The sequence below is a fragment of the Glarea lozoyensis genome, assembly GCF_000409485.1.
Source record: "Glarea lozoyensis ATCC 20868 chromosome Unknown GLAREA2, whole genome shotgun sequence".
Classification (NCBI taxonomy): domain Eukaryota; kingdom Fungi; phylum Ascomycota; class Leotiomycetes; order Helotiales; family Helotiaceae; genus Glarea; species Glarea lozoyensis.
Window position 1 is genome coordinate 38,301 of NW_007360994.1, and position 22,784 is coordinate 61,084.

The window sequence follows — 22,784 nt, forward strand, 5'->3', positions numbered from 1 at the left end:
TATCAAGCACATGTATCAAGCTGATTGCGATCACCTCGACCTCTGGCATATCTCACGTGCCCTACGACTACATTTCCACAGGAAAGATCAAATCAGAGATGGTTAGTTGTTTGCGGTAATTTGTATTTTGATTGTGACTCATGAGTAAAGTAACGAATCATGAGATGCTGCAGTTACCAGATTTCCTCAGCAGCAAAAAAGCCCCTAAACACCTCTAAAACTAATGCACCTTCTAAAAACCCAAACTCCACGAACCAAAATAATGACAAGAGAAGAATCACTGAAGCAAAAAAGAGAATAATTTCTCTCCAAAGAACCCCATATCTCTTCGACCGGCCGACCTTGCTTCACCATTGCCATTCATGATTGTGAGAAACGTTCAATCTCTAGCATGCCCCAGCTTGTGGGTCGACGCTATCACATCGTCAGTAAACAACTCACTAAACACCGACGCCCTCCATCAAAACCTACCGGAAAAACCAGCCAGTGCCCTCATGGTCTCCACCCCTGTCACAATCATTGATGAGCATACTAAACCCGGTCACACAATCACCGTCGTCCAAGTCGAAGCCAGAGTTCTTATTCGTATTCTTAACTTCATACTCGATATGTCTCCTGGCATCGTTGATGTTCATGCAGCCGGTTTTCTTTGCTTCCGCGTCAAAAAACCCCTGGAGGACGCCGGCCTTTTGTTGTCCTCCTTCCTCATAACCTTTGCAGGCTCTGGTGGCGTGTTCAAGTGCAACACTTGCGTCGATCTTTTCGCCTCTTTTGTAGCATCCTGCTTGGACGAGGTTGCTGCCCGTGGCGAGTAGCACGGCGAAGGTTGCGAAGATGTTGGTGAGTTGCATGATGGCGATAGTGGATTGGTGAAGGTCGTTGATAAGTTGGCTTTGAGTTCAGAAAAATGTGTTTGTGGGTTTGGGTGAGCTTTGATGTTCGAATGTTGATTGTGTTGAATGTAAAAGATGCTTCTTGCCTCTTGGAGCTGAAGACCGCATCTCTTTATAAGAAAAGATGCGTTCTCAGAGGCTATTCTCGTTCATCTGAGGTTCCTATTATTGGAAATTACGAACATCGCAAGCAATACGCCGAGTACTCCTACTATGCATTTTGAGATTTGAATTCCCACCGGAAGACTTGCTCAGATCCTTCCTCGAGAAATTGTTTAGAATTTGAGCCAAAATTATGATTTCGGAGTCAATGTTCTGATGCTAAGCGCAGGACTGTTACGGGTTGGCCTGTGAGGCTCTTCGCTTCGTCTTCACAGCTGTCAAGAGTTCGCTTAAATGGCACTTGCATAGCCATGAAGCGGCCGCGCATAGAATAGAAGGATTTTTCTGGTTACGAAGGATGGGTTGCCTCCAGCCTGCAGAAGAATGAAATAAAAAAGTGACACAGAAATACTGTTGGTATATCGTGTGATATGGCACTTAGAAATGCTCAATTTACGTAAGACGGAACATACTCGAAGTTCATAATTTTAGACATGACAACAAAGTGATATTGCCTAAAACTCGATCAGATAAATTCATCTCACGTAGCACTATCCTATCTGCTTAGTATTCTGTATAAGTGTAGCTGCATCTCAACGTCGCCAAAGCATAACTCACGATTTTGCAGCTCAAGCGAACCTCACTCAGCCTCTAATATTCCTTCCACCACCACCAAGAAATGGTAACTGATAGTATCTCGCATAGTTTTATGTAAACGCATCAATAATATGAGGCCATTGTTCTGTGAGGGCTTTGACAGAGTGAATTGAGCACAAATTTACTGCTAAACGAGAGCGATTAATTGGTACGAGCGTATAAATGCTATCTCTCGCCGAATGGATTATCTAGGTTTGAAGCACTGCCACCTTGGCCAAAACGTAACAATGCTACCACTGAGAATCCATATCCCGTGTTACATGAGTGAGCGACAATAGGAAACCACATTAAAGAGTGTTTATCCTTTCCACCAATTCTCAAATTCCCTCAATGACAGTCACCCTTTTTTTCTCCATTTCCCTGCTTGAAGTCTAGAAACATTTCTCTAGCAGTTTCCAGCATTAGGGTCGGCACCACCACTTCGTTAGCGAACATCAACATTATCGATCGTCCAGAACTTACCGGAAAGCCCAGCCAGAGTTAATCTCCTCACCACCCTGACCGCATTGACGAATGATCCTTTTCAGATTGTCGAAGCAATCGTTATCATTCAAATCGAACCCAGTGTTCGTTTTCAGGTTGGTGATCTCGAGATTGATATACTGACCACTCTCATTGACACAGGCCAGGCCGTTTTTTTACCTGAGGGCCCAAAAACGCCTTGCAATGCACCTCTGTTCCCATCGTAACCTCTGCAAGCTCTTCCGGCGTTGTATGCTGCGCGGTCCCTGTTGGCAAAATTAACGCCAGTGTTGTAGCATCCTGCTCGAGCGAAGCTGTTGCTGCCGGCGATGAGGACCGTGGCCAAAGTTGCGAATACGTTTGTGAGTTGCATTTTGATGAGAGTGTTGTTGAAGAAGGTGGGTTTGAGTTGAGAAAGTTGTGTTCTGCTTTGGTTGAGATTGATTGAGTGCTTGATTGTGCTGAACTGAGAGTTACTGGTTTTTTTTCTCTGGGCTGGGGATTTCTCCTCTTTATAGACAAAAAGCTTCTAATATGGCGGTTTATTTAATTTGAAGCTTCAATACTATTACTAACGTTGATCATTCAGAAATAGTTCACCGAGTAGTCTCACGGGTATTTTGAACTCTTGTTACCATCAAAAGACATTCTCCCCTCTTTCACATCTTTGGATATTGGTTAGAATCTCTGCTGTATCTGGCACTACAGGGTCACTGTGCTTGTACGCGCAATAGAGTTTACAGACCGGCTTATGAGAACCAGTGCCATAGTCTTCGAGAGTTCAAGATATATTAATTCAAAAGCAGCTAGCTAACTTTAACCTCGGGTGCGTACAAGTGTAGCGGCGTCACGCTCAACGCGAGCTGCGTTACTCACTGCTGGCTAATGGAGCTGCCTTGAGAAGCAATGCATGTAAGCTGGTATCTGATGTATTCAAATGATGGAGGTAAATTCAGTGAGATAAGCTCTACGAGAAGGCCATTGTCCAGCCAGAGTGTAAGACTAGTTCTTGCACATGATGTTTTCGACAATCTCCACTCTTTAATTAGACTTAATAAAATAGCAATATTTACTGTATATGCTTTTCACTTCAAAGCTCCCCTTGCCGGGAACCAGTGCACCGCTATACATAAAGATAGACACCCATTCCTTAGTGTGATGCGCTGACCTGTTTCTATAGATCGTACAATAGGTGAGGTGGTACAGAAACGCGAAAGAGGTTTGGAACAACCATGTAGAAATGAGATATTCCCTTGACTCCGATTCAGAAAGCGAACGATTATAGCGCTTCTTATTCGCTTCTCACAAGTTGCAAGTAAATCATACCTTTACCTTGTTGACCTTAACAAGTCACTCGAATTCACAAACTCGATTTGAGAATTTGTGTGATCAAATGGAGGCTCCAATTCAGCATCGCTGCTGGAGCTATGACGCACTAGCATTGCCCGGATCAAACTTCAAATCGTTCCCGATTTCATACTCGGTGGGAAAACTCATATATGTGGTGTAACACGGGTAGCTTTAAACTCGCTTAGGAGCTTGATTGGAGACCTCGAGGTAAGTCATGAGATGCCGAAGTCTCCGGGTTCTTTCATGTTCTCTTGGTCTTCAATCTCACCGAACAAACGTGCCTCACGCAGCCTTTGATATAGGTTAACATTTTTCAGCACTGGTCCCTTGGATTCTTGATCTACACGTCAGACGGGATCTTGGCGTAGAGAAGTTGAACATGTTGAGAGGAGTTAAGCCACTTTCGTGCTTGTGAGAAACTGAATAGAATGAAAGCTCGCAGATACCAGAATGCGTGTCGAAACCTAACACGAAACATAATAATTTTGTGATAAAAATGTAAGAGCATCAGATGAATACAATGCGTGGTATAATTTAAACTCCATAATCTATCAGACCAGCCTTTCCCTATATATGCATATTATAGACACTGGTAGTAATAAGGTGGCGAGACTCCTTTACACGAAAATCCAGACTAGAAACAATAATAATCATTAGTAATATTTCAAGCGTATACACCGTTATCCTGAAAATTTCGATATTACTTACGGCACAAGTTGTACAACCTTTCCAGTCGTTTCCACCACACTGATCCCAATGTTTTTGCGCGCATCCACCACCTGGAGCTGGCGTCGAAGAGGTCGCTTTCGACGTGCTGGTCTTTGACGAGGTTTTGGAAGTCGTTCGACTCGTGGTTTTTATCGTGGTAGAAGACTTGCTGGTAGTTGTCGTCCTCGTTACAGTAGATTCACTAAGCGTTGGAGTCGTTGAGGTTGTAAAAGTCGTGTTAGACCAACTGTATGACGTTGTAGTGGTTATTGTGCTCGTCGGATGTGGGTTCGGCGGCTTTCCTGGAATAATGCCTCCGGGCGTAGTTTCTGTTATTGCGGTGCTGCCATCGCAGTATGCAGTCCAGCCGTTAAGCGTCATATTTTTCATGACCGTACTGAACCCAGCCATACCACCCGACGTACAGAATATTCTTCTCTCGTCATTCGTGATCGTGGGTGGTTTGGCCACATATTCAATGTGGTATACTGGTTTGCCAGATTTGATGAAGCTATTGTACGTATCACACTCGGAGAATTTGGCACACTCCTCGTTGACTGCAAAAGACATAAGATCGGCGACCTGAGGTATGATTGACAAGCTGTTTTTGAGCCCAGTTTTCATTCCTAACGTAGCGGCGTATTTCGCTATATATCTTATATAATCGATGGAGTCAGTTGCTTTCATGTTGAGACCGTTGCTATTTTGCTGTATGTTGTCAGTTAATAAGCTTGTATGTTGTTGAACCGAGAGAAATTGTAGGTTATTCCACCTATGCAGCTTTCCTCCAAAAGTAATGAAGCAGAATTTTGGAGATTAACGTACATAAGCATCTGCATCGAACACATTAGCTTAATTTCATCACTTGGCCTAAAAATTAAAGCGGATGACTGGAACTATTCATCGGAGAGAGGAATAGAAAGTCGAACTCTGGAGGCATACCTGTGTTATCGGGATCAATCGCATCACAACCCTTCTGAGCGGCCCTAGCTATCCTCGCTTTCATGATGTTTCTTACACCTGTGCTACTCAGTCTAATCCACTTCTCATTTGGCCACTCCGCGAGTGTCGTTCCTAAGTCTCCAGTCGGAAATTGCTTCGCATCGGGTCTCCAATTCTCATATGTGCCTGCACTGAAATAGCAGATGACTGTTTTTCCAAGAGAGTGCAAAGCGGCTATCGTTTCTTTGGTGGTATCTTCTGCGTCCACGTCCCAAACCATCGCATCAGCCGGTGCTAAAACCTTTCCAGTATCTGGTACTCCATTCAAGACGATTTGAAACTTCTGCCCGACAGGAAAGTCCGCAGCCATTGAAGTGCCCATAATGGCAACGGCTAGAGAGAACCAACATAACATCATGCTTGCAATACTCCAACTTTATGGATCTTTCCGATCTCCCAGATTCGTGAGCTTAGAGAAAACAGGCAGGAACAAATAGTGAAAACATTCAGAAGATGAAAGATCGCCCTCTAGAAAAATCGCCGGGCCGCGGTGTAAACATAAGGAGAATTCTTTCGACATCGTGTTTTCCTTGACAATTTTCTATTGGGTTAAAAATTTAAAGATCGTGCCGCCGAGAAATTAACATCAGCCGGGGATGTGAGCTTTCTACACATCCATCCGTTCGGTTATGTCTTTCATATTGCTCGACTGTAGGCACGATTGATCACGCCAACAATTGTAATACATGGCATGCTAAGGCACCAGTAATATCGTGTGCCGGTTTTTGCTCACGCTCGGGATCTGGATATACACAGGGGTATGAAGTTCTAGCCTTGGACGAGATTTGTGCCAGAACGGTGTTTAGAGAATAACTGCCGTAGGTTTTGCGCTGTCGCCAACCTTGGCGATAGAGATCTAGGCTACATGGTTGAAGACCCGGAGGTTATAGGCGTATTAGACTTCTCAATACCGATTTGGAAGGTATTGTACCTGAAATATCGAGAGAATACTGCCCAGGATTCCGGTATTAATATCGCGAGTAGATTGATGCGGGGAAGACCCCCGAAAATATCGCCAGGGTGAAGAGCCGCGTGGATGGCTAAATGCAATTGCGAGATCTGTACGCAGGATTGAGAAAAGAAAGTGTTCGCTGATCTCATGACCGAAATAGGATGGTCCTAAAGAAGAAAAGCTCTTTCGAAAGGGGCTCGAACAGTCCCCACTTGAGTGAATCAACAGGTATTGAAGGAGTTGGATTCCAGTCGGGCTAATTGAGATTTCGAGCTTCACAGCGCGGCTGGCCAAGATAAAGAGGCGTGTAACATAACGCGGAGATTTTTGAGTAATATAGTGCTTGTTTGAGACTAAATCTTATTGCGCCCAGGTTTGGAGTACGGCAATGTCCTTGACTGCCATCCTTTTCGACTCGCATTCTGAAAGAGGATAAAGAAGCCCATGAAAACAGGCTTAGCATGGATACAATGCTCGTCGTGGAGTTTTCCGTATTATGTTACACTTTGTATAAGCCTGTCTCAGCGGTGATATGGCTAATTACCGTGAAGACCTACCAGCGGCGGTCAAGTGCGTAGAGCTTCATCTTGAAAATTTGGGAAATGCCAAGCTGGAGAGACCCGGTTGTTACGGATGATCACCCGCTAGCAGAAACCTTTATGCCCGTCAGCTTCAGTTGGTACAATAATGGATGAGTTGTGTGACAAAAGCATGCAACAAGGAGAGGTATTTCCCCTGATACCTCTGGAGACGAGAAGTTTGGGATGCTTGGCATATTAACCGCAGGTTCACCAACAAGAACTTAGCCGGCCACAACACGTTTTGTAAGAACGCAAGCGTCAATTCGAGAATAAATGTCATGCTGTCCCGCAACGTAACAGTGTCAGGAAATCATTTCGGTAAGCCCTTAAAACGGAGGTGTCGCATCTGCTCAAATTCCGCCTCTTGCCCCTCTAGTATATTGTAAAATAGTGAGCGTAGTCTTCGGATAAACTCTAGAGGTAGAGGGCTAGTTGATTCTCCATGAGTGCTCAATTCTACCTAATATTCAAACAAAAACTGTTGGAGATGCCAGAATATGTGAGACTCAACATATTGGTGGACAGAAACAGCGATAAATGCTGGTAGTATTCGATCAGATGCGAATCGACTGATCCTCTTCATGTCCGTCTCCAAGCGAACCATCCTAGGAGACAAACAATCTCGTATGTCAATGCTGAAAGGGCTCGCGCCGAAGTGCCTCCCACTGTTGACCTGAATATACTCAGAGAGAGAATTGGGCTGGCTCACCTTGTGGCCTTTGGTCAGAGTTCGACCCATCAGCCCCCTGATACATTCTGGAAGTTGTCACAGTATCACGATCAAGAGGATGGCTAGGGGTCCTAAAGCTTGATAACTTTCTCGAATCGAGTAAGCGAGATAATTCCGAAAGGGCATGATAACCTTGCAGAAAACGTTGGGTCCCGAGATGAGAAGTGGCACATCGCAAGAAGTTGGATCACCTCTGTATGATCGGCGAAACAACATTGCGCAGAGCTTCAGGAGTCAGCTTAAATCTGGTATTATGTGCTTATTTATACTAACAATAGAAGATCAGAATCAAGAACCAACGTTCTATAGCCTTTTTCTTTTTGGGCGGTAAAGGTGTTCGAATTCCTGCCTCAAGGTCTCAAGCAATCAAGAGATCAACCCGTCCGATGCAATCTCCAAAATGTTTAAGATTACTTTTGCTCATATCATGCCAAACTGCCTTCTCCATCGCGGCCATCTTTTATAATAGCTTCAAGTGTCCAGTGACCTTGTCGACAAGACTTTTGGGAGCTGGGCCAATGCCCAAAACAGTGTGGCTGCCGCTCGCGATTTGCGTCCTCCCTGCATCCGCGATGACCTCCGCTACAAGCCCAAGACTGATGGCCGTTGCTTGTAGTGTCTCTAACTCCTCCTCGCTTTTCACTTGTACTGCAATCTTGGCCTGCCCGGTTCTTTCCCACCGTCTCAGGATGGGTGTATTCTTCTTTAGATGATTCTTGTAGCAAGCCAAGGTAGCATGTCCACACTGAGCTGCAATTTTGCCTGCTGCCAGTCATTACCAATACCAGAAACATAATCTTTAGGAAACATACCTTTCGTCATTCCCAAATCCGTCCGGACAACCAGGACCAGCTTACACTCCTCGCCATTATCTTCGTATGATGGTTCATTGGCAGCAGCGCCCCGTGCCTTTTCTTTCTGCGGTTCAGCCCTCAATCCGTCCCTCTTGTCCGCTTCGATTCCATTAGCCCAATTCGGCGCGTGATCTAAGATCGATTCGTCAATGTCTTCTTCTTCGCTCTCCTCCTCATCGTCATAATGATCTATGCCACGGGCCTTTGGTGGACGATTCTGAAAAGGTATCGGGAGAAAGCCTAGTGAAGATGCAATGCCTATCATGTAGCCACTGAGTCCGGCGATAATTGCTGTGCTGATTATGATCGCGGTTGGAGAGGGTGAGGACGCGTCGGCCATGGTAGCGTAAAGGGCAACGAGACGGTAGAATCTTGCGAGTTGGGTTGTATTGTTTGAATCTGTTTAGCAAACGCGATTTGACGATACTGAAGAATAAAGCTGTTGACTAATTCCTCTGTTTCGCGAAGACAAATTTCTTATTTATTCAGGGGTCTGGTGGATGTGTGCTTGCGACGTCACTTGAGCTTAAATTTCGCGAGGTCTAGATCCCGTCCGCCTAGCACAGACCCCGGATTTTGATACGAGGGATTCACCATATGCAAGAGAAATAGCGCTGGCTACACAAAATTGGCGTCCAGCTGCCGTTAAACTGGCTCATGTTTATGTTTCGTAAAATTACTTGGGAGATAATATAACAACAATCATGAATATAAAATGGTATCATTGGTCTACTACTTCGACGATTCTTGTGAATCACACAACGGGGCCAACCTTTAACTCCAACATAAAATGCTTTTATGCCATTAGAATATCTTCAAAAATGCTACTCAGATTTGAAGCCCACGGCTGAGAATTTCTCGGCCACATGCGCTTATACAAGCTCACGCCCACCGAATCTTGAGGGTTAATTTTGCCATCAAAAGTTGCTTTGAAGTAACCGTGAGTTCCCAGGCTCTCCTTAATATAACCGCTTCTACCACGCTTAGTCCATAGTTGTAGGGCCTTGAACCATTCGACATCCTCGCGGTTGAAGAACATATATCGAATAGTCACGAGTTTCTTATGAATCTTATAAGGATGGCCGGTCAAAATGATACGCTTAGCGATGACACGACTGGACGAGGGGGGAAGTGACGTGCCAGTACCCAATAGCGTGAGAGGTGTTTTAGAATCTTCTCCATTCTGTTTGAAAAAAATCGCCGGCACAGCACCCCAGGTAAGCGGGGCAATGAATGTCGCTATTGCCGACCTTCCAGGATGAAGGAAGCGATCAAATTTATGAACGTCGTTTGATGTATTGCCGCCCTCCGAAAATAGTGGCTTGATAATAAATCGACGAGGCCCGCATTGCATAATCATCTCTTCCTTGGATTTAATGGGCGCCGTGTAGTCAGAACTGAGGGTAAAGTTAAAATTGACCACTGTTCGCTTATGCTCGTGTCTGAGCAATGAGAAAAGATTGAGCGGATGTGATGGGTTGTATGTCGTCTTAATCGACGCTGGAACTGCCCGTAGATGAACTTGAACACGAGTTCCCCTTGGAGCGCCACCGACCAAGGTCTCTCTAGTCACTTGGCTTCTTGCTGCTTTGTAGTAGGGAACCTGAAGAAGTCTCCGCCAATCTTCAGGCTCATGTGCTCTATCTTCGTCTTCCTCCCAATTACTCGAACGAAGACTCTTCAGACCGCGGTAACGTGCCAATCTCTCTCTCGCCAATACCTGGGGGTGTAATTCGATTTCGTCCGGAAACTCTCGATCGTCTTCGGCCTCATCTCCTTTCCGCCTTCGAAATGCCTCCAGTTGCGCAGCTTCAGCTTCATCATCAGGATTTGGATCCAAGAACATTTCAGACTGCGGATACTCGGAAGGAGCTGCTTCAGTAGGCTCCCGAGGAGCAAACCCTTCAGTGCCATCCTGCGGAAGTGCTGGTGCTCTCATTGACACGTCACCAATATCATCAACCTCTTCCCAGTCAGACCCAGAGTCCGAAAATTCGTCACCCAGAAACCATGCCGCTTGATGTTTCGAGGTACCTTTGGGTAATCGCTTAGGAACTGCGGGGAGGTGGGTTTCGTCGTCGGAAAAATAGTGATGATCATCTAAGAGCACTCCTCGCTTCTCTGTGGTGGCCACTGACATGGCAGTATCCATATCATCCTCCATCATAATCTCTTCTGGCGCCAACTCATTCATATCATCTTGATCTGCAGTTGGCACGTCAAGTACTATTTCAGATTCGTCTGTCGCCATCTCATCAGAACGTTTTTTCTTCGATTCTAAAGGAGCAGCAACAATCTTTTCTACTTGGAATGCGCCCCAATCTCCAACTTGGACGAGTCGATCAGCCTTTAGACCCTTTCCTCTAATTACGCCCGTAATTACTGTATGATCATCTTCTGTGTCCGGAAATTGTACATCGTCCACCAGCATCCAGCTTCTCTCGTCTCTCCAGTTGACGCCTTTTGGCGTAGTTGTACAGAGAGATCGCATCATGTTTGCACATTCTTGTCTCGAATCCAGGTTGTGTACCTTCTCCTGATCTGGATGGAAATGTGTGATGTAGGATTTCAGGGATGTAAGTACTCCTGAACGTCTTTTAGCGGGCTCAATAGTCTCTAGTCCTTGTACTGCCGTCAACATTGTTGATAATCCTTGGCTCTCAACGCTTCGAATTATCAGTTCTCCAAGCTCATCGACCTCTTGATCTGGTGACAGAAGGAATATGACGAAATCGGCGGTTTTTGCTGCATCTAGACAAGCAACCAATTCTCTTTTCGCAACCAGATACTGGATTTTCTGCTTGAAACGGTCGATGTTTATTCGTATAGATCCTTGATCGGGGATTTCAGCGTCAACATCGAGACTGTTGCTCATCGTCCTGACAGCGGCCGCGGCATTTGTATCTTCGCATAGAGGAATGACGGCAACAATCCTGGGGGCGCCATCTCGTCCTACAAATACGCTGTTCTCCCTGAGATGCTCCTTGTGTTTCACCTGTTGCTTCTGGCGGGCTTGATTTCTACGATCGAACTTGGACATGAGTTGCTGGTGCGGTGACTTGCGATGGCTTAGATCCTGAACCTTGCCTGGTACAGTTAGAGATTGCAATACACAGCATTTAAACAAGAATTACCCTTTTGTATTTCCTTCAAAGCTCCTTTGGTTGCCTTTCGAGACTTGAAGGGCTTATGTGAAGCCTTGGTTGTGCTTCTGTGCGAGTGGGACGCCACAGAAGAAGGCATCGTACCGTCGCCACCGGCTTTGAATCGAAAAGGTAACGAAGCCAGAATGCACCTGGAAGTCGACGGATTTCGCAGGTACTTATAAGCAGGCTTTTACTCTTTACTTGCTGGTGTTGGTTACTTGTCGCAAGGCGACATGAGACGAGGTGGGGAAAAGAAATTTTGTGCGCGGGCGCTTTTTAAGTAAAGCAGCAGTCCTTTTGTAGCTGTCGCTGTGGCGGTTCAAGCGCCGCCTTAAGATCTTCAGGATCTCCAGGACTCTTATCGCTATCGGATCTTATCGTGGAGAAAAAGTTCGCGACGACTTTTTGAGCTTCATCAAGTAGCGACGAGCGCATCCCAACCGGACCCGAACTTGAGCAACCGTGATTAGCGACTGGCCTATTTTCCATTATGGACGTCGACCTTGCCGACGAGACTTCGCAACGAACACACTTCAATGGAGCGGTTCCATTAGAACGCCCCCGAACAGAATTGACGAAGACCAACCGCGATGCCGCGCAATTACAACGGAGGAAAGAAGCAGAGAAGGCATATGGCAGAGGGCGAAAGATACAAGGTATGTGTTTAATTGCTGTAGTTTATGCTCTGACTTATCAGAACCCTTCCCTCTGCTAGTTAATCCCAACCTGTCCAAGACTAATAGTCTCTAGTTAAGGGAGTAAGAGACAAGAAGTTGAGGGGGAATCTAAAGTCTCTGGAAAACAAATATAAAGATGCTACCATAAAATTGAAGGACTCTGAAATCCTCCACGAGAATACTGAAGGTTTCCTTGAACCGGAAAACGAACTTGAGCGGACATACAAAGTTCGCCAGGACGACATACTACCAGATGTAGCTGTAGAGACTGCGAAGAAAAAGTTTGATCTGAAGCTCGATGCATTGGGGCCGTACGTTTGTGACTATACAAGAAACGGGAGAGAGCTTCTATTAGCGGGGAGGAAGGGCCATATCGCGACTATGGATTGGAGAGAAGGAAAGCTGGGTTGCGAATTACAGCTTGGAGAAACAGTACGAGATGCCAAGTGGCTTCACAATAACCAGATGTTTGCCGTCGCGCAAAAAAAGTATGTTTACATGTACGACCGAGCGGGAGTGGAGATACATTGTTTGAAAAAACACATCGAAGTTACGAATATGGAGTTTCTGCCGTATCATTATCTTCTAGCAACTGTGGTATGTCGGCTATTATAATTCATGCTGCAATTTATGTTAATCAAGTGCTAGGGAAATGCGGGATATTTGAAGTACCAGGATGTCTCCACTGGCCAGATGGTCATCGAGTTGCCAACCAAGCTAGGCTCACCCACATCTCTTACGCAGAATCCTCAGAATGCTGTTCTTCATATGGGGCATCAAAATGGTACAGTCACGTTATGGTCACCAAATTCAACAACACCGTTGGTCAAGCTCCTTGCACATCGTGGCCCGGTACGTGGATTGGCTGTTGACCGGGAAGGTCGATACATGGTATCTACAGGACAGGATCTGAAGATGTCTGTCTGGGATATTCGTATGTTCAAGGAGGTGAATACCTATTTTACGAGGACGCCAGCATCCTCAGTCGCAATATCTGACCGAGGCCTGACGGCTGTCGGGTGGGGAACTCAAACTTCTATTTGGAGAGGATTGTTCACGAAGCATTCTCTTGAGCAAGAAAAGATCCAAAGTCCATACATGGCCTGGGGTGGGGAAGGAAAGAGAATAGAAAGAGTGAAGTGGTGTCCTTTCGAAGATCTGTTAGGCGTCTCCCACAACGAAGGCTTCTCATCTATCATCGTTCCCGGAGCCGGAGAACCCAACTTCGATGCCCTGGAGGTCAATCCATACGAAAACACAAAGCAGCGACAAGAAGCCGAAGTGAAATCGCTCCTTAATAAGTTGCAGCCAGAAATGATTTCTCTGAACCCCGAATATATTGGTAACCTAGATCTTTTATCTGCTGAGCAGAGGAAAGCCGAGAAGGATCTGGACAAGAAGCCGGTGGATCCAATCGCGGACATCAAAAATCGTGGGCGCGGAAAGAATAGTTCTCTGAGGAAATACCTCAGGAAGAAGGGTTCGAGGAATATCATTGATGAGCGGAGATTAAAGATTGAGGAGTTAAGAAAGAGTCAGAGCGAGAAGCAGAAGCTGAAGATAAAGCAAGCAGAGCAGGAATTAGGACCTGCATTAGGCAGATTTGCGAGGAAGGGGGCTTGATCCATGATTTACTTGTTAGCTGCATTCAAGGAGTTCTGGGCATAGGTTCTAAGACAAAAGCCGATACCTTATTCGCTACTTATATAATATGATATATGGTCATTGAATCATAGCCATGATTCTATATTCCTTCTTCCATCTTGCAACCAAACGCCGCGCTCCCAGCAAATTAGAATCACATTATTATCGTCGCTAACGACTCCCTCTTCTCATATACGACCAATGCCCCTTAGGGCTCTCAATTAAAGTCGTCATGTCTTTCCCGTCATCAACCACACTCCCACTACTCACCATGCCCGCGTCCAAAGCCAACTTCGCGTGTTTCACCGCGGACTTGGTATCGCCTACTGCATTATACGCGAGTGCAGCGAACATGTGTCCTGTGCCAACAGCGGCATGTAGATGTTCTTTTTCATACAGAGATAACAGATTCAAAGCCAGCTTGGGAGTAGCTTCAGAGGCAGAGGACCAGTCGGAAAGTGTCGTGTGCAGCTCGTTGATCTTTTCGATGTTTAGATCTGAACGCGCTTTTGAGAGTTCTGATGCGGAACAGAGTTTACAGTCACAGTCGAAGCCCCATATCATTTTTAGGGTTTCTTGGCGCTCGTTGTTGGATTGGAGGAGATTGAGATCTGGATTTGTTAGTTGAGTGATATTAGAATCGGGATAGGTGTAACGTACATGTAATCGTGATTTCTTCTCCTATGTTGATTGTTCTCGAAGCGTGAGCTGAATGAACGAGTGTTGAAATATTGTGGTAGTACATGGCGTTTGGACGGCAATCATGGTTCATAAGCTGCAACCATTATTAGCTTGTATCTTTAGAATCGAGAGTAGTCAAAACTTACAGCAGTTTCAGGATACAAAAAGAAATGATTCATCCCCTCAAACTCGCCCGCAAAAGCATTAGTATTAATTCTCTCCATGATCATATCTCCTGGATTATGAGCCGCCGTCCTCAACAAAATCTTTTTACTCTCTTCCGGTAACTGTTCATATGTTTTTCTTAGATATTTATACCCCAACTCATAATCCGGGAAGAAAGCGTCACTGCTGTACACCCCTAACGGCGTATCAGCCAATATCAGATCTCCTCGCTCCAGCTTCCGTGTTGCGAACAGCCCATTCCCGCGACCTGGAATGTTACGTACTTCCCAGGGAGGATTTGAAAAATCATTGATGTTGTCATGAATGCCCATTTCCTGGAAAGCGGGCAAGTCTTTCACGTTTTCCGCAATGGTTGGGGTGGTGAAGAATGAGATTCCTCGCCCATTTGCAAAGTTGGCGTTTGTAAAGACGCAATATTCTTGGCCCGCTTCATCCGAAATACAAGATGGCTTGGTGGTCCATCTTGTAGACAACTTCTTGCGTTTTTTTGGTTTTGGCGTCTCACTCGCTCTAGGCGCTTCTGCTGGTCGACTTATGGGTTCCTGGAGCCCATCCGGCTTTATGATTTGAGAGACATTGACGAATGGACTTTTCTCGTAGATGTTACATAGACCAGGTTGGATTTCTAGGTCAATATTTCCCGCGTTGGCGCACAGGAACAGCGTGAATGTTGTGGTGAGGACAGATGAATGCATGTTTGACGAAACGCAAAACAAAATCAATTAACAGAAGGAAGAGAAACAATTGAAGAAACAGACCAAGAAAATCTCAAGGGAACGTAGGATCTAAATACCTCACATCACTTTTCGCGCAGCTGCAACGGATTGCTTCCACCACTCACAGACCCGATATCAGATGCGTGTCAGAAGGGGGATGAGGGATGTGTGTTTCAGAGTTGTCTGAAGTCGACGCTCCCGGATCGCTAAAGTGACAGGATTCGGCAACGAGGATCCTTGGGTTCTTGGAAACACAGATAGGACGTTGAATTAAGGTTGTGATCGTCTACCCAATGATGGTTCGATGAAAAGTTTCCAAGAGCCAAGAGATGAGAGGATGTTGTCAACAGTGAGATGCGCTTGGCCTACAGGCTACATGGCATCGCGAGTCCTGTAAGCAGGCCATGCGATAACGAACGAGAGCCTAACGCGGTTTAAATTTGGGTTTAGAAAGATAGTAGAATATAAATATACTTCCGTAAAGTTATCGTGTAATTTCAGTAGTTGTTTAATAACCAAAGTTGTGATAGCCTCGAGAGACATTTCGGTGTACGTGCCCCACAATTTAGCCGACTTCCCCACCTCATCTGTTCATGCACTTTATAATGCCTTTTTTACAACTTTTCCTCATCAAATCCAACATCTTTGATGGTCTAACGGTCATGATTTCCGCTTGTCAAGCAATTGTCAAAGCGCGGGAGATCGGGGTTCGACTCCCCGTCAGAGAGATATCTCAGAGTTCATGTCCCCAAGCTCAAGCTTGGAGCGCCTCAATTTTTTGGTGTTAATTTTTTTGGGTGGTGGAAGATCTTAAGCGAGAATGTAGCACCTCAACCGGGCGTGAGTCTAAATGCTACCCGACTTTTCCTTTAACGAGCAAGGATAAATGTATGAATTACTTTGTAATAGTTGACATTGTATTTTCTTGTGATGTATCTCAGCTCATCATGTATTCCACCCGTTTTCTTGGCCAATTGGTGTAGTAGAAACCTCGATGGTCACAACATTTTCCGAGATGCTCTGCTGAATGAACCGCAAAAAATCGTCAAATGTATATTTTCTTGATTTCATTGTTTGCATGGGCGTGACTTAGTCATTTTAAAAAAATTGCCGATATAGTACCTACGGCTGGAGAGATTGATAGTGCAGGATACAACCGTGCTGATAATGAACTGTTCGACGCTCTTAGAAACCGAGATTCATTATGTCAATCTAAACCAACAAGTGAGATTTCACAACAGGCATGCGTGTCAACATATCACCATCGCATCATCATTTGAAAGAGTCGCCAGTGAGTTGTGAGTTTCAAAAATTGTAGCCATTTATCATCTGCTGATACTCCGTCGCAAAAGCTTCCAATATGTACAAGTCTATCCTTTCTCGCAGAATCCTTCCGCTTCCCTGTCAAATTTCCGGGTATCATCCAACCGTCCTAAAAGATCCAATCCTCCATTCCACCCATGTATCAGTTGAGGATCTACTCAGTCTTTGGGTTGATCTCGTAAACCTCAAGCTGCTCATTTGGATTGACACCCTTCTCCTCATGTCTCAAAGAAGCACGACGCTCGTCACGGACAACATCACCGATGACTCCATCACCATCAACGTATCCAATCTTCGTAGCGCTGAAACCGTCGAGTTCCTTGCGGCAGACTGTGTTGAGGTAGATGGGGAAAGCGAAAGCGACGAAGAATCCGATGAGTGGGACGGCCATGGAAATGTGGTAACCCTTCTTGTCGGCGAGGAGACCAGTAAGAGATGGGAAGAGAGCACCACCGCAGACGGAGGCGACGATCCATGAGGATCCACGCTTGGTGTGACGACCGAGACCACGGATGGAGAGGGTGAAGATGGTGGGGAAGATGCAGGATTCGAAGAAGAGTACGAGGGAGAGCATGGCTACACCACCTTCGCCCTTGATGCCCATTGCGAGTGCGATGAAGACCATGATGGCGGTCATGAATACCATGAGCACGAGTCGGGGCTTGACAATCATCATGAGTCCGGCGGCTGCGAAACGACCGATGGCAAACAGAGCTTGGCCAATGGCATAACGATCAGAGGCTGCGGCAGAGGCAATACCAGCGGATTCTTCGGCGTATTTGATGAAGTTGGCTGCAACACCGACTTGTGCACCAACCTTTATAATTTGTTAGTAAAGTGATAGGCGATCGATTGAGAGATACTTACATAGCAGAACTGGGCAGCAACACCAAACATGAGCTTGTATTGTTTTCTCATTGGCTTGTCAACGAATCCAGTAAGGCCAGAGCATTGCTCAGCTTGCAGAGCCATATCAGCATCCGTCACTTCAGGAATTGGGCTGAAGTAGAAGACGACAGCCAACAAGAAGACGAAAGCGGCAATTCCAAGATAAGTCCATTGGACCTTACTCAAATCCTTTCCATCAGTCTCCTTAAAGAAAACACGGGAAGCGAGAAGAGGAGCAATGACGGAACCGACAGCCTGGAAGGATTGAGACAATTCGAGACGGAACTCAGAAAGACGTGGAGGACCGCAAGTGGCGATGAAAGGATTGGCGGAGGTCTCGAGTGTTGAAAGCCCGGAACCGACAATGAAGAGGGAACCGCAGAAACCTGGGAAAGACCTGTAAACTGCTGATGGCCAGAACATCAAAGCTCCAACACCGTAGATGCAGAGACCAGCAATGAATGTCCAGCGATAACCGAATCTTCGAACAAGCCATCCCGAATATGTCAATGGACCAATGAAGTAAGCGCCGAAGTATGCACCTTGAAGACCTCCAGCTTTGGCAGCCGTAATGTTCAGAGCTGTTTGGAATTTGGCGTTCAACACATCGAGCAAGCCATAGGCGAAACTAAACGCCGTTTTAGGACTTGTCCAAAAATGTTCATTTCGAGAATGGAAAGACTTACCCCCAGAGGAAGAAAAGGATGGTGACCAAGGTGATTGGGTAGATCGATTGGCGAACTGTCAAAGCAGACGCTCCAGTCAAGCCGCGATTTGAGACAGACATCCGGTGCTGATTATTGACAGCTTCGATTGTTGATGGTCTGCGCTGGCCAAAGACTTCTTTGAGCTCTGGCTCTTCCCTCTTGCCAAATGTGAAACCCATCTTGAAAATATTCACAGGTTGTGCTACCGCGTCAGGTATTATAGTGGGTCCGATATCTCAAAGGTGAGCGTGTAATAGAGGGTGGAGGTGAAGGGAGTAGAGTTGTTGAACTTGCTTGATGAACAAACCTTTTGACGAGGAATATGAAGTCTTTAATACTCCATGAATCGCAGCCAGCAGAGATCGTCTCTGGAGCTCCAGAGCTCGTCGAACCCCTCCAAAACACGGTTGAACGCCATGCTAGACGCCCACATGGGAATCTCGCTCAACATCGCGGGCTAGAGCCCGCCGCCGCCAATGTCGATTGGAACTAGAGCCGGATAGAGCGAGGGAAGCGCATTGCTAGCTCATGGTAGCTGTGGTGGAAAATGAGCAGGGGATCAGGCCGTAAAAGCTTCGAGAAGTAGAGATCGGCATTGATTGCAGTGACATCCAAGCTAAATAGTATGTGCAGCTCTTTTCCAACCCAACAGCAACCCCTCGTGAGCATCTGAATGATGTAAACTGCAACTAGATCACACACCGCAAGTGACTGGAATACTATGGCTGTGAGCCTACGCTCAGCATGGGAACAACGAGACACTTTCCGGCAGCTTGGCCGAACCCTGTGAAAAAACCAGGAAGCATGAGATGGAGCTTCCGTCTAGCTGGGTGGTCATCCATGTCTAATGGCATCGAACTTGTTGGCGATGATCCAGAGTATGGAGGGAGCTGTCATCGTCGATAATGCAACCTCTTCATTGGACAACGGACGGTAAGTAGCGGCAACTTAAAGGAATGCAAGCAAACGAAGCATGGGACTAGAACCGCTGGTAGGGTGGTTGCGATTGCTTGATGCGGTTTGCTAGATCTCCGCAGTGTGCTAGACCGAGAATGGAATCACTCGGTAAGAAGACCGGTACACATTCATCAAGCTGGAGAGCGGTACTGCAGGCTGTTTTCGTATCGTCAGGCGATATCTTTCCAGCTTTTTTGTCGCTTTCCATCTCTTCACCGTCTTCGCCGTTCATTCGTGGCAGGCAAAGTTTGGGTTGAAAACGCCTTTCGCTTCTAACTAGTCTGTATTGTAGGTCCACAAGACAGGAGCGAGGCTGGATCATGGGATTGCTCTGTACCGTCGCAATGCTAGCTGGTAGCTTGGATTTATTGTCCGAAGAAGGACTAGACTGCTTCCCCGCAATACGCCTCTTTTAACTAAAACTTTCACATCTACGGTAGACATCTGGTCTGTCCCAGAACGAAGATTTGCATTTGGGCATCTTGATGCTGTGAAAAAATTGTCTTCGACCTCGAATCTGCGGAAGTGCGTTGATCGCGCGAGTCTTTACAAGAGAATGTAGGCTGCTGTGACGGTCGATCGCGAGCTTGAATCTTATCCTCCACGAGGGCTTGGTTGGTCGCTACCTGATAGCATTCCAATACCAGCAGAAGCAAGAGCTTCAGACGTACTTTGCATATTACTCCATATCCTCCAGCCCCGGAATCTCATGTCTAAGCTGGATTCTGGAGAAAGAGATAAAGATTCTAGAGTGAAACTAGAACGCAGACCGTAGACGCATGTCGGTGTCGGTCAGCCACAAACTAATGATTGTCTTCCTCACATCTTCTTGACCATGACATCTCCATATCTGCGGTCAGTACTTTTTGGACGTTCATCTGGCGTCGGGAGTGCCGTGAGGTGCGTGAGGAAAGAGAAAGGGGTGACGTGGTTGTGGTGTTGAGTGGGCTTTTCCCGGGACGCCAATCCCAGAAAGAAAAAGCCACCAGCACGGCTTTCCAACCGCTGAATTTCTCGCCTTTACTCTCCGACATCTCAACATCATCGACGCCACAAATCAACAGTTCTCAATTGAACGGATTGTGAGTATTCTTCTACACGCTAAATTACCCCATCCCTTCGGAGCAAAGTCGCCCGCGCTAGAACGTGGCCAGAACGCTTCGAAAGCTTCTAGAGTTGCACTAGAAGTTGAGCACATTCTAGCGCTTCAGCTATCTGCAAGAGCCTCCGTATCAGAAAGCCCCCAGTCCATTAGATGCAATTTTGAGGCTTCGTATGTGGTAATCTAAAGAGAGAAAGGCCGAAATTGTTGACCTGTGAGTGGGTATATTCCTGATTTCATGTTGTCGTTGCATGTAATTATTGACAAGATCTAGCTATGGCTTTCTTGAAATTATTTGTCCCGATTTCGGGAAGTTAGAGCTTTTTGTTCATAGGAGCCCCATCATTAGTTGTGTCCCCAACATCTCCATCATCGTCCCATGGGGTCGGCATCCCCGATTTTACTCCAACTCTCCTGATGTACCACACAACTGGTGGAACTAAACCAAGCTTGTTTCAACGGCATGGCCCGACAAGCTTCGTAGTGTCAAATCAAATTATCAAATCAATTGCAAAAACTCTATTGCAGCTAATCAATGCACCCACAGTAGTTTATCTACCTCATTTGTGATTAGATGAAATTGTCCTACCCAATACGATACACGGAAGAAGATCCAACGTATTGTCTTGTCTACACTGGAACGGCAACAACATATTTACACTACGCAATCGGCCCTTTCGAAGAATCATGATGCTATCACAGAAAAGGAAAGTAAACAAGAGGTGCGACATGCAACAAACGCTGGCTTGAACATTAGAAGAGGAAAGAGGTGAATATAAGACAACATTATAGTCAAGGTCACTTTCTGGGCTTAATTCACTATGAGTTTGTTTTTTCATCATTTCAAAGCCAGATAAACATAACTCGGCTGAGTATATCGTAACGGAACTCGACGTTCGCATCTACTCGTCTTCACACATATTAGCTATTCACAGACACCTCTAATCAACACACTTTCACGTTCATCTTCCTCAACTTTCTTTATACACACATGACCGCCTCATTGGGATTTCCCATTTTCATATGAGTACCACTCTACATCCTCTACTTTAACTCTTCCAAACCCTCAGTTGCCTTAGGACCACCTCTCTCCTTACTAACATCACCAGCACCACTACCCCTCCAAGCACTCTCGATCAACCCCACAATATGATCAACCGCAACCCCCTTCTTCACCTGCGCAAACACAGTCGGACCACCCTCCCTCATCTTCCTCGCATCCCGATCCATAACATCCAAATCCGCACCCACAGCCTCCGCCAAATCCGTCTTATTAACCACCAACAAATCACTCTGCGTGATACCCGGCCCTCCCTTTCTCGGGATCTTATCCCCACCACTAACATCAATAACATAGATAATATAATCCGCCAACTCGCGACTATAATTCGCCGCCAGATTATCACCGCCAGACTCGATAAGCAGGATATCTGACGTGAATTCCCTATGTAAATCTTCTAGGGCAGCGAGGTTGGCGGAAATGTCTTCTCGGACAGCAGCGTGAGGACATCCTCCTGTCTCTATCGCGCGGATTCGAGGCGCGGGAAGTGCTTTGTGTTTTGTCAGGAATTCTGCATCTTCGCGGGTGAAAATGTCGTTGGTAACAGCCGCGATCGAATATTTCTCTCGCAGTGCCAGACAAAGCGCCAACATCAAAGCCGTCTTTCCAGATCCAACAGGTCTACAAAATCATCAGCCAAATTCCATAACCATAAAGTCAATCTCCCAAACCCAATTCAAGCCATAAAATCTCACGTGACAACCCCTCATCCCAACAAGGTGGGGGAAAAGACTACAAAGAAATCCAAAACCTACCCTCCAATGCCCACCGTAAAAGCGCGTTCAGACCAATTCCGGCCCTCGATAATCGGTGGTTCGCGTCCCATATAACTCCCCGGCCCATCGAGGATCTCGTGCGTGTGTCCGTGGTCTGCGGCGGCTTGGTCGTGGGAGTGGGATGGGCCACCATCGTGTGAATGGTTGTGTGCCATGATTGAGGATTTTGTTATGGTGTGTTGACAGGAGAAAGTAGAAGTTGAAAGGAAATGGTGGGATTAGGTGGAGGAGATTGAAGATTATTGGATAGATGTGTTATGAAAGATGGGTGGTGTTCTACGCTCGAATTAGTGAGCAGGTGTGCCACGTGATTGAACACTGAGGATCGTATATGGAGATAACCCTCATTTTGAACATTAGAAGGCTCTCTAGTTGCAGGAAGTCTGATATTGCTGATTGGTACGCCGTTACGCCCGCTGAAAAGGATCCCTCCCCTCGTGTCAATTTGCGTGCTAACGGTACAACATGACTATACAATGCTGATCGTTACAAGATTGATGCGAGTCCAAACTACAGTAAATCAAAGCTGTAATAAAAAACGCTTGGCTACGATTCAATACTGCAAATCCTTTCCCACTTCTACATTTGCCCCTAGAGTAACTCAGAATCACCAGTGGAAAAGGAAACCGA

General features: G+C 46.1%; 9 protein-coding genes across 9 annotated transcripts; 1 reads left to right on the forward strand and 8 right to left on the reverse strand.

Annotated features, from left to right (window-relative positions):
* Window positions 1–386: 386 nt before the first annotated feature.
* GLAREA_03317 (uncharacterized protein) lies at window positions 387–851 on the reverse strand (the record flags this gene model as incomplete). Its single annotated transcript, XM_008083570.1, has 2 exons — window positions 387–414; window positions 472–851. The coding sequence occupies 2 exons, from the start codon at window positions 849–851 to the stop codon at window positions 387–389; spliced, it is 408 nt and encodes a 135-aa protein (XP_008081761.1).
* A 1,375-nt stretch (window positions 852–2,226) lies between these two features.
* On the reverse strand, window positions 2,227–2,487 carry GLAREA_03318 (uncharacterized protein; the record flags this gene model as incomplete). Its single annotated transcript, XM_008083571.1, has 1 exon — window positions 2,227–2,487. One exon carries the CDS (start codon window positions 2,485–2,487, stop codon window positions 2,227–2,229), a length of 261 nt encoding a protein of 86 aa, XP_008081762.1.
* Window positions 2,488–4,044: 1,557 nt separating this feature from the next.
* GLAREA_03319 ((Trans)glycosidase) lies at window positions 4,045–5,496 on the reverse strand (the record flags this gene model as incomplete). The annotated part of the gene is made up of 4 exons (XM_008083572.1): window positions 4,045–4,098; window positions 4,173–4,880; window positions 4,998–5,005; window positions 5,115–5,496. The coding sequence occupies 4 exons, from the start codon at window positions 5,494–5,496 to the stop codon at window positions 4,045–4,047; spliced, it is 1,152 nt and encodes a 383-aa protein (XP_008081763.1).
* A 2,401-nt stretch (window positions 5,497–7,897) lies between these two features.
* GLAREA_03320 (Peptidyl-tRNA hydrolase II) lies at window positions 7,898–8,631 on the reverse strand (the record flags this gene model as incomplete). The annotated part of the gene is made up of 2 exons (XM_008083573.1): window positions 7,898–8,202; window positions 8,250–8,631. The coding sequence occupies 2 exons, from the start codon at window positions 8,629–8,631 to the stop codon at window positions 7,898–7,900; spliced, it is 687 nt and encodes a 228-aa protein (XP_008081764.1).
* A 456-nt stretch (window positions 8,632–9,087) lies between these two features.
* GLAREA_03321 (uncharacterized protein) lies at window positions 9,088–11,534 on the reverse strand (the record flags this gene model as incomplete). Its single annotated transcript, XM_008083574.1, has 2 exons — window positions 9,088–11,378; window positions 11,426–11,534. 2 exons carry the CDS (start codon window positions 11,532–11,534, stop codon window positions 9,088–9,090), a joined length of 2,400 nt encoding a protein of 799 aa, XP_008081765.1.
* Window positions 11,535–11,927: 393 nt separating this feature from the next.
* Window positions 11,928–13,737, forward strand: GLAREA_03322 (WD40 repeat-like protein; the record flags this gene model as incomplete). Its single annotated transcript, XM_008083575.1, has 3 exons — window positions 11,928–12,093; window positions 12,188–12,711; window positions 12,763–13,737. The coding sequence occupies 3 exons, from the start codon at window positions 11,928–11,930 to the stop codon at window positions 13,735–13,737; spliced, it is 1,665 nt and encodes a 554-aa protein (XP_008081766.1).
* A 192-nt stretch (window positions 13,738–13,929) lies between these two features.
* Window positions 13,930–15,320, reverse strand: GLAREA_03323 (SET; the record flags this gene model as incomplete). Its single annotated transcript, XM_008083576.1, has 3 exons — window positions 13,930–14,369; window positions 14,419–14,533; window positions 14,586–15,320. The coding sequence occupies 3 exons, from the start codon at window positions 15,318–15,320 to the stop codon at window positions 13,930–13,932; spliced, it is 1,290 nt and encodes a 429-aa protein (XP_008081767.1).
* A 1,498-nt stretch (window positions 15,321–16,818) lies between these two features.
* GLAREA_03324 (MFS general substrate transporter) lies at window positions 16,819–18,438 on the reverse strand (the record flags this gene model as incomplete). The annotated part of the gene is made up of 3 exons (XM_008083577.1): window positions 16,819–17,481; window positions 17,532–18,180; window positions 18,239–18,438. 3 exons carry the CDS (start codon window positions 18,436–18,438, stop codon window positions 16,819–16,821), a joined length of 1,512 nt encoding a protein of 503 aa, XP_008081768.1.
* Window positions 18,439–21,362: 2,924 nt separating this feature from the next.
* Window positions 21,363–22,309, reverse strand: GLAREA_03325 (P-loop containing nucleoside triphosphate hydrolase; the record flags this gene model as incomplete). Its single annotated transcript, XM_008083578.1, has 2 exons — window positions 21,363–21,999; window positions 22,134–22,309. 2 exons carry the CDS (start codon window positions 22,307–22,309, stop codon window positions 21,363–21,365), a joined length of 813 nt encoding a protein of 270 aa, XP_008081769.1.
* Window positions 22,310–22,784: the final 475 nt, after the last annotated feature.